Genomic DNA, 11,100 nt, shown 5'->3' with positions numbered 1-11,100 from the left:
TTCTTCTTTTTTAAACCTTTCACCACCCAATGCTGAGTGTAGGTCTCTTCTAATGCACGCCATTCTTCCCGGTTTTGCGCCTTTCGCATCCAGTCCTTTCCGGCCACTCTAACAAGGTCGTCGGTCCAACGCATCGGTTGCCTGCCTACATTTCTATGCCCTACTCTAGGCCTCCACTCAAGCACCTGACTAACCCACCTGTTGTCCTGTCTACGGCATATATGGCCCGCCCACTTCCATTTTCTGCTAGCGATCACACGAGCTATGTCGACCAATTTCGTTCTCTTCCGGATCTCTGTGTTCCTGATTCTATCACGTAGAGAGATACCTAACATAGCCCGTTCCATGGCTCTTTGGGTGACTTGGAGCTTGTGTAGCACCTGCTTTGTCAGCGTCCATGACTCGGCTCCGTAGACCATGACTGGTAGGACGCATTGTTCAAAGGTCCGACGCTTGAGGTTAATGGGGATACTTGTGCTCTTGAACACTTCAGACAGTTTGCCAAAAGCACCCCAGCCTAGACGGATGCGGCGCTCAATCTCACTATTTTGTCCGAATTTGGCAAGGTTCAAGGTTTGTCCCAAGTAGACATATTCCTCAACTCTTTCTATCGCATGCCCATGCACAGTAATGTGATCTATATTCGTTATATAGTCGTTGTTGCACATTATTTTAGTCTTCGATGTGTTCATCTTTAGCCCAACCACCACTGATGCATCATAAAGCTCTCCGATCATAGTTGATAAGTCCTCCAGGTTTTCCGCAAAAATGACTATGTCATCCGCAAATCGGAGATGAGTAAGGCGCTCACCATTGATGTTAACACCTCTGTCTCACCAGTCAAGAAGCTTAAAGATGTCTTCCAAACATGAGGTAAATAGTTTTGGCGAAATAGTGTCCCCTTGCCTAACTCCTCTCTCGACCGGAACCGGCTCAGTGAGCTCGTGGAGTTTCACTTGAAGCGTTGCACTTTGGTAGACTGCTTTGATCGCTTCTACATATCTCGTGTCGACCTGGCATCTTTGCAGAGATTGTATAACGGCCCAGTGTTCCACTGTATCAAACGCCTTTTCGTAGTCTATAAAGGCTACTACCAAGGGTCGATTATATTCAGTACACTCAGTATCCGACTTTTTGCCGATGAACAACTTAGTGATATTATCGAATTATTAGTGTATTGTTGGATTATTTATGTGTTAGTTAACGTCGTCATTACAGTCAGTTGGCAGTTTTGTTTTTGCATGTAAGTGTGCGGAACTGCACTTGTGTGCACATTTCCCCCACTTTGAACTATTTTAAAGGTAAAATCTACCGCTAAGGCTACTGCCGGTATGCCCGCACTCTACGTACTAAGCGATAAAGCTGAAAATGCTGAGCTATATCGCAGGAAAAAAAACTTCAATTTCGGCAAAAACAGTTTTTTTTTTCATTCACTCCAATTTCTTTAATTTGTACCACTACCATAACTGCTATGCTACTAAATGAGATTAAGAAATCAGCTTCCAAGACATTCCTGCAAGCAGCCATCTTGTCGCTGCTACTAGACGCTACTTTTTGAGTCGCGGGAAATTACATTCAATCTGGGGTCACGTGACCAGATTTATCGCTGCAAACGAGCGTCTTCATGTGTCTGCATCTTAAATAATATGGGATGGGAGGGAGGGAGGGAGGGTAGGAGTGGGATAGTGACACTGTCACTCTTGTGTCACTGTGACACCAATTTTGACGTTTGATGTTTTACTTTTGTGATGGAATAAAGAAAAAGGGACGTATGCCATACATTAGTCGTTAATTAAGTTGTCGTTGGCACTACAGTGTAGTAGACGCTTAATTTCTCATATTTCAAGTTTTCTTATCTGTATAAATAAATTTTCGTGCGTGCATGACGTGAATCAATTGCATTAAGTAAAATTTTTAACAAATTGAATTTTGTTTGATACAAACAGTTGTGAAACTGTTACATGTTTAATGAAAAAAATTATGTGATAAAACTAAAAATAAAAAAGATTTATGTAACATCTTAAGCAGCGTTAAAAAAACTTGTCGATTCCTAATACGTTGCGGCTGGTAAGTTTTGTCTTGCTAAACTTTTTTACTGGAACCGTTTTTAAATGCATGGTGTGTTGTAGTCGATGCACATGCATATGTGAAAGGCGGAGGAGTTTCACAAATAAAGTTGCCGGATGGCATTGAAATTCTGACAGACAGCTAAGAAGAATCTGATTGCTAATTTGTTGTTGATTTAAAACTAGTAGAATCTTGTAGACATGAAATCAAAGAATATTAAATAAGTATTCAGTGAAAATTTGAGGCTGTGGTTAAACAAATACTTATGTGTATATAAAAAATGCATCTGAAATTCAAAAATGGGCCACAGAAAGCAGATCCTTTGATAGATTGCATCGGAAATATTGGGCTGAATTTGTATCCACTTATTCGTACTATCAAGTATTGCAAAACTACATATGAATTGGCTTACAAAAAGGATTGTTGCAGCACTTGGCAAATTTTCCGATTAAAGTTCGTATTGAATGAAAACCTAAACAAAGATATCTGTTTATATCGTAACACCTGAAATTTCTGGGATTTCAAAATAGTAAAGCTCAAATATTTGTTCTTGAAGGCTGATGTTAATTGGCAGGGGTCAAAAATTAATTAATTTATTGAAAATAGAAAAAATCATGAAACATTGAGGAGTTAATGATATATTAGTCCCCAATAAAAAAGTAAGAAGATTCCGCAGAAGATTAAAAATATTCGTGAATTCAAAATCCTGAAGAAAAGTTAATTTGTAAATTTAACAAAACGTGAAAAGCAATTTTTCCATTGAAGTATTGAGTTGGCAAACTTTTCTGTTGCAGATGCTTAAAGACGTGAGCAAAGAAAGAAGTGAATTTTATAGAATTAAAGACCTCTCTAGAAAACCACCAGACAAAAATTACATTGCACATTTGATGAGCGAAGATGATCTGCGATTGCAATTTTGAAATAATAGCAATTAATTTAATGCTGCATTTGTTGCCACTTTGGAGTCATTGATATTGAAGATGACTAAAGAGAAATTGGACAGATCATATTGTGTTAAGCTTAACTAGTATGAATTTTCTCATACAAACAGGAAGTTTGCAGCTAAAGTTCAATTAGATTATTAGTGGACTTTATGTACAGAAAGATATGCATTTGAAGAGGTTGATAGCACTGCATTTTTAAACGGAAATTGAAGAAAAATTATTAAAAAGGAAAAATATTGAAGACTACTTCAATAATTAAAAAAAAGTGTTAAGCTGAAAGCTTGTTTAAATCAAATAGAGTTAAATGAAATGCCCCTATGATTAAAACAGTCAGATGACATATTAAACAGGTGCAATTAGGTTTCATAAAGTTTCCATGCATACATGCAAAGGATATTATTTTAGATATAAGATATTTATAAATTGCATTGATGCAAAACATGAAAAAATAGTCAACATTGAAATTATTGTCAAGAGATTAAAGAGAGACTTGGGTGAAATTAAACAATAACTTTGAAGAGATGAAAAGCAAATTATACTGAAACAAAGTGTATATTGAAACTATATTATTTGATGCAATTGCAAACCCACCTAAGCAGATTGATATTAACTGGCACACCAAGAAAGACATACTGGTTGGCACTTATCTTATTGTTGCCTCAGCCCTAATATGTTTGGATAAAACAGGAGAGTTTACAAAATGCCAAATTTCTGATTTTGAAGAGCAAAGAGTTCTAGATAGTTAAAAACTAAGATATCTGATCATATTATTATTGGAACACCTGAAAATGAAGGAGCATGATGTTATTTATTTGAGCAATTGGTGTTCTTGATGAGGCTGATGTTATGATTGACCGCCAGGGGCATCAAGACCAATGCATTAGGATTCATAAATGTTTGCCATCTACATGCCAAATGATGTTCTTTTCTGCAACATATGATGCTGCTGTGATGGAGTTTGCTGAAATAATAGTCCCCAATCCAATTATTATCAGATTATTAAGAGAAGAAGAGTCCTTGGATAATATTAAACAATATTATGTGAAGTGCAAAACTCCTGAAGAAAAATATAGAGCCATTTGTAATATTTATGGTGTAATTACAATCGGCCAAGCAATTATATTCTGTCAGAAACTATTGGCCTGAGAAGATGTCCAAAGATGGGCACTCTGTGGCAGTAAGCGAGCTGACTGTTGAACAAAGAATAGCAGTTCTTGATCGTTTCCGAGCAGGCCTGGAGAAAGTGCTTATTACTACTAACGTCTTATCCAGAGGCATAGATGTAGAACAAGTAACCTTGGTGGTCAACTTTGACATGCCAATGGATGTAGAGAAGAGAGCTGATTGTGAGACATACTTGCATAGGATTGGGCGCACAGGTCGATTTGGGAAGGCTGGAATAGCAATTAATTTAATTGACTCTGCTCTAGCTATGCAAATTTGTTTAGCTATCGAAAAACACTTTGGTAAGAAGATTCAACTGCTTGATATTGAAGATGCTGAAGAAATCGAGAAGATTGGAGCATGATTTCTCTTTTTTTATGTTAAGCTTAATTGTTTTTTTATATTTGTGATCTTACCAGTCAAGGGTTGCATGACCAAACATTATAAATGGAAGTGAATATAAAAAGATGTTTTCTATAGTGTTATTTTTTCAGTTATTTATTAGGTTTGACTGTGTAACCCTCCACAGTCAGTGTATTATTTTTCAAACTATGGTTCCATAGATACATAGTGCATGGCACAATAAAATTGTATGTCAAACAAATATTTGTAACAAAAGGATTAAAACTATTGTAATTGAACACTACTTCAATTATTTATTAATAATTTAATAATACAATTCTTAAAGTTATACCCTTTTACCTAGAATGAACACCATTTCTGATATTTGTTGCTATATCAGGCTATACAGGTTGTCAACCCTCATAATTGATAAATGATTATTCATGCACCCTATGTCCATATCACACAACAATCAGATGATTGTAGTATTAAACAAGGTGCATTTTATTGATTTCCAAAGTGGCCTTATTGAATGCCTATTGTTTATTATTATCAACATCCAAACCATGCATCCCTCATTAGTCACTGGAGTCCGGATTATATGGGATTGTATATTTGTATAAGTATTAAATATAAAAAAAAACCGACTGCCAAAACTAAAAGGAAAAAATAAGTCTAGTGGCCTAGAACTTTGTTAAGTAGCTAATTTAAAGTTCAACAGTCTGGACCCGTTTAAATCGTGACGCTCAAAAACTTAGTAATGGGTCCTGATTGTTGAACTTTAAATTAGCTACTTAACAGAGTTTCTAGACCACTAGACTTATTTTCTTCCTTTTAAGTAGTTTTTTTTAAACTTTTTTAATTTAATGTTTTATTTTACAATTTTTTTTTAAAGTATATTTTGAAAACGGTAGATCAAACGTATTATAACCCATATATACCATACATATATATATATATATTAAGTATATTTCATATATATATATATATATGAAATATACTTAAATAAAAAAAAATATATATTTAGAATAGGCTACTTATTAGCTTTGATTTGATACCTATATTGTTACAATACAAAATATATTTTCCGCCATTTTTTTTTCGCAGACGCTATATTGAAATATTATATAGCTTATGTCACTCCGACAGTTATGACCAATCCAATGATACCTCATATCTTAAAATCCGTCTAGCCGTTCAGGCTGCAGCGAGGACCAAAGAAATGGACATACATACCCACATACATACATACACATACGCTCGAAAAACATAACCCTCCTTAGGGCAGTCGGGTAAATATGTTAAATGTTAGCAATAAGGGCTTAAAGACAGGCGAAATATTGAAAGATGGCGTAAGTATCGTGAGGTTTTTTTCACGTTACGGTCTTGCTTACAATTGGCTAGTAACTAAATGAGCCAGACCGTCACGTCAAATCATTACAAGATTTTAGATAAAATGTACTGCCAGATTATCAAACAAGACGTCCACCTACTCGTCGCTACTCGACACTGGCAGAATCATCATAAAATTGATGGAACCACTTTCTCCTAAATTTCAATTTAGATCAAATGTGCAGTAACTGATGAATGAGGGCTAAAAGACAGGCAAAACATCGCTAGATGGCGTTAGTATCGTGAGGTTTTTTTCACGTTACGGTCTAGCAACATCTCGCCTGTCTTTTAGCCCTCATTGCTAAATATGCTAATACGCATCGCATATAATCCGGACTCCAGTGGCGAATGAGGGATGCACGGTTTGGATGTTGATAATAATAATTAAAATATTCATTATTTAAATTTAAGTAGGTAGGGTAGTACATAGAGCCTGTGCATACTAGCGTTTTTGATGGCGGCTTTTCGGTGCAACAGGATAGTGGCATGAATTTGTAGAAAATTAAAATCCTTCTTGATTATTCCACCGTTTTATAATTTGAATGAATATTTTGAAAAACTATATAATTAATTTAATGAAGTATTGCTTTTAAATTAGATTATTAATTTGCGATTAGGTTAAGGTTTTGCATGCCAAATTGGGGCAGAACAAACATGACATGTACGTATGTAATATTTCTTCTGACATGTGTAATATTTGTAACACCTGTGTATGTTCCTGCAAAATAAATACTTTCGATTTCAATTTCAACCGTACTGATGCGATTGGGCGCTCGCGGGAAGGTGAGCTGGGAAGCGGGCAGGATTTCACATTCCAGCTAGGTGCAAACTTATTTTAGTCGGGATTGGGTATGTCGTTGAGCGATAAATAAAACTGTTTATTTTACATAAGTGCTGGGTATGGTTTAAAGCCTGAACGAGCGTATGCGTTCTTGGGCAATAACTGAGTTCACGAGATCAGGGCCTTTAGGATTTACTCGTATAACACGACCAAGCTAAGTTTGCACCTTGCACTAAACAAGAAAAGTAAAAAAATCAAAAAATTAACAAAAAGGAGACGAAAATTCGTAAGACGCCGCGTATACATCGGCGACAATGAATGAATGCTGCTAAAGCAAAAATTTTCGTCTCCCATTTGTTGAATTTCAATTTTTTAAACTGTTCTTGTTAAGTGTGAGGTGCCAACTTAGCTTGGTTGTGTACGTTGTCACTTTATTACAGATTGCAATAAGTTTCACAAATATCAGTTAAAGAGTTGGTGGTTGTACACAATATACCAATTAAGGTGTCCCAAATAGGCGACGAATTCTTAACGAGCGGCTGGTGCTGCGCCCTCTGGGTTTGTCGCTCCTGAGATCATGACGAAGATGGCAATAGGAACAATGTACATCCACTGTAAAGAAAACAAAGTTTATTTGACAACTACCACCCTATCTAAGCAGTTATATCATAATCATACAAGTATTTTATTTTAGACGACCAGATGGCCTAGTGGTTAGAGAACCTGACTACGAAGCTTGAGGTACTGGGTTCTATTCCCGTGTCAGGGCAGATATTTGTATGAAAAATACGAATGTTTGTTCTCGGGTCTTGGGTGTTTAATATGTATTTAAGTATGTATCTATATCTATATAATTATATTTATCCGTTGCTTAGTACCCATAACACTAAGCTTTGCTAAGCTTACTTTGGGACTAGGTCAATTGGTGTGAATTGTCCCGTGATATTTATTTTATTTTATTTATTTATTTTGAAATAGGCTCAAGAAACTCAGTTATGAACAAAAGTTTATACCTACACATTTTCTAGTTGAACGTTATTCAATGCCTGTGTGTTTGTTTATAATCTTTATTGGACAAAAAGGAAATAAGTACAAAAATGTTACAAAGACGGACTTATCCCTGAAGGGATCTCTGCCAGTCAACCTTTGAGTGGTAGAGATTTTAGGGTTGGGATGCCTGTTTTAGTAACTTGAATGTGCAGAAAAAATCTTCACATAAGTAAAGGGTGAATGTGGTGTAGTTCAAAAACGATTGTAGGGGATGGCAATGAAGATGTTAAAACAAATTAATTTGTTATGGGCAGTGATCTAAAAGTTGGACTAAGTTAATAATTCACTGGTGGGAACGCACACAATGTGTTGTCGTTACTTTCATCCAGTGCCGCTGAACTAATTTACCAATCATTGAGTGCTTTCGCTGCTGCCTGTCTAATTCGTGACTTCTTTAGGTGCCGGAAACAAACATAAGTATTCAACTGGCTGCAAAATTATGAAAGTGGGTGTAAGTAAGCCCACAAAATGAGTCATGCCAAAATAACTTACATATTTTGCTAAGAATGATCGGTTGTCTTTTAATTCTCCTTTTTCTCGAGCTTCTCTCTCACGCTCAAGTTTTTGTATGTAGGAGGCTGTGTCAGGTCTGAGAAGAAAAAAACAAATTAAAAGAAAAGTCAAGTCAGTGAGATTGCTAATACCACACTGTGCATTTTAGTAACTTTTCAGGAGACAATTTGAGTTACGTAATAATTGGCTTGTAAGCCGTGGTGGCCTAGTGGTTTGACCTATCGCCTCTCAAGCACAGGGTCGTGGGTTCAAGCCCCGGCTTGCAGTTTTTCGAAATTCATGTGCGGAACTACATTTGAAATTTACCACGAGTTTTGCGGTGAAGGAAAAACATCGTGAGGAAACCTGCACAAACCTGTGAAGCAATTCAATGGTGCGTGTAAAGTTCCCAATCCGCACTGGGACTGCGTGGGAACTACGGCCCAAGCCCTCTCATTCTGAGAGTAGGCCTGTGCCCAGCAGTGGGACGTATATAGGCTGGGATGATGAATAATTGGCTTGCAAGTCTAGGTGTGTGTCGAAAAAAGCTGATTCAAATTGAATTTGCATATAGAGCAGGACCAACAAATCATGGCAGCAAACTTAAAAATATTGGTTACGATTTTTTCAACAGTAACAGGAGGCACACACAAGTGCGCAAACATTAGTACATAATACAAAATGAAATGAAAGTGAATGAAAGAGACGGGATGGGATTTATTCCTAAAAAAATATTCTTATTAATTCATAATTTGACTTTGATCATCACAGACATTGATGAGGAATGGTTCAAGTTTTTCCAATGTTATTTTGTCCTTTTCTTTAAAAGTATCTATTTTCAATATTGGTCACATTATTCATGAAAATGTGAAATATAACTTAGCTTTACATTTGTTGCAATTCAATTTTGGTTTATATTTGCTGCATTGCTGCTTGCTGGAGTGATTTTTAAGGTTGTCAGAATGGGATTTGCTTTACATTGCTACTGCCAAGATTTGCTGGTACTTCTCTGCTGGTTAGATACATTTTACAGCCAAATGTGCAGCAGTAAAAACACCTACTGAAAAATTCATGTAACAGAATTCTATCAATTTCATCCTCACTTAGACTGCAATGTCTCAAAGACTTAGATCTTGTTTCTTGCCAGGTTTCACTTTCTAGGTCAATGGGAAATACTTCAAAGGTTTTGATTAACTTGAGAATGTCAGAACTTTATAGACAGACATACAAATTACAAAGTAATCCATAAGATTTTCTGTTGTCTTTTGAAGGTGTAGCTCTAAAAACTACACTCCTTCACTGAGTCCTTCTCCTTCTATTCATAGAGTTGTGTGTAGATGTTTTTGACTTCAACAGTGTAGCTGTTAACTGCTGTGAGACAATATTTAGTGTACAAGGCATATTTCTTAAGCACAGACAATGCACATTTTACGGATGGGAATGCAAAAAATACATACACTGGTGCCTGATCAATGTGACGAAGATAGAAATTAGAGTTTATCTTGTATTCATTCTTGTTTCCAAGCATTGGCTGGGAACCATTAGAGACTTGGAAGTTGACTGCAATTACAGCACCGTTGGGCAGAATCCATGCATTGATTACATCAGACAGACCATTTTCTAGAAAAGCTTGAGCTTTCACAGATGATAGGAATTCAGTCTCCTTATTATCAGCAGATGTGACTAATGTTCTTATGGAGTAGAAACTGTCTGTCTCGGCTAATTTCTGAAAGAACAAATATTATTATAAAAGAAGGTTTCCATAACACAATTTTTTTTCTAAGTCTTATGTACTCTACCTACCTACCTACCTATGTATGTCTCTCCAAATAAAATTGTCAACTCTAACTAACCAATAGGTGTCTAAGTATGTTAAGTAAGTAAAACAAAAACATTTATCTTGTTTGACTCAAATAATACTCATTTCATAGATATAAATTAAAATAAAATAAAGATTCATCCATTCTTAACCATGTGAAAGGTTCATTCTCTACACACATGTGAAGTATACAATACAGGACACCAAGACCATCTTATTGTTAATTAATTACAGGATGATAATAAAACTTACTTTAAGTTCCTCAATGTGTTGTTTGCTCAATGATATTTGGTCAATGACAGCTGTACCAGACCTGATGCTCTTCAAAGATATGGTTCCGCGATGGCAGAACTGTTCATTGCCGCAGTTTAAAGTATGCTGAATTTTAATATTCAGCCAGCCGTCAAAATCAATGGTTAACTGCAAATTAATCAACAGTTAAAGGTAAACTCAAATATGAAAATAGCATAGTAAATAAGGTGTTAAATTAAGTATACTAGTGCTAGCTTAGCAGTTCTGTTAATAGATGCGTTATTAGCATAGTCATTCTCTGTAGGGGTTATTCAATATTTGAATGAAAGATCATGATTCTGGCGTTATATTGCAGTAGTTTAAATAAATATAAGTGATAGTTAAATATTAAGTGGTTGCGTATGAGTGGAATATAGAAAATAATGATAATAAAAAATGTTTTAACTTACGGCAAATGGAACTAATGCTAAGAAAATTAATGCAGAGTGAGGTTTCATGATTCTTATTTCTGCTTAAAATGCTTCTTATAAATGCTCTATTTCCTCAGGATTTTCGTTCAGTTTTTATTTCTAATTTGTACTATTGTTTTGTGGATCAATCGATTCACGAGAAATTCATTGACAAAACTGGAATGGAAGCAAAGAGTAAGTCAATGTCATTCAACCAACTCTGTCACAACGTTTAATGTCAAAATTATAGTTTGAGTTACTAGATTTAACTCTCGTAAAATAAAGACACAGATTCATGTAAAATTTAAGGTTTTTATATTCTATTATATACTTAATATTAATTTTAAT

The 11,100-nt window shown here is 35.5% G+C and overlaps 2 protein-coding genes across 2 annotated transcripts; one reads left to right on the top strand and one right to left on the bottom strand.

Moving 5' to 3' along the window:
* Nucleotides 1-855: 855 nt before the first annotated feature.
* Nucleotides 856-4,821, top strand: LOC141445449 (DEAD-box helicase Dbp80-like). Its single transcript, XM_074111293.1, is given in 4 exon segments — nucleotides 856-873; nucleotides 2,862-2,889; nucleotides 3,829-4,144; nucleotides 4,146-4,821. Coding segments are annotated over 4 exon segments (756 nt in total). The 3' UTR covers nucleotides 4,540-4,821.
* A 2,045-nt stretch (nucleotides 4,822-6,866) lies between these two features.
* Nucleotides 6,867-10,958, bottom strand: EMC10 (ER membrane protein complex subunit 10). Its single transcript, XM_074107859.1, has 5 exons — nucleotides 10,753-10,958; nucleotides 10,304-10,471; nucleotides 9,690-9,958; nucleotides 8,233-8,329; nucleotides 6,867-7,302 (listed from the first exon to the last, which is right to left on the bottom strand). The coding sequence occupies exons 1-5, from the start codon at nucleotides 10,798-10,800 to the stop codon at nucleotides 7,219-7,221; spliced, it is 666 nt and encodes a 221-aa protein (XP_073963960.1). The 5' UTR covers nucleotides 10,801-10,958; the 3' UTR covers nucleotides 6,867-7,218.
* Nucleotides 10,959-11,100: the final 142 nt, after the last annotated feature.

This window comes from Choristoneura fumiferana, chromosome 2 (assembly GCF_025370935.1).
Source record: "Choristoneura fumiferana chromosome 2, NRCan_CFum_1, whole genome shotgun sequence".
NCBI classification, from domain to species: domain Eukaryota; kingdom Metazoa; phylum Arthropoda; class Insecta; order Lepidoptera; family Tortricidae; genus Choristoneura; species Choristoneura fumiferana.
The sequence above is the reverse complement of the archived record's forward strand: the minus strand, read 5'-3'. Positions and strand labels throughout refer to the sequence as shown.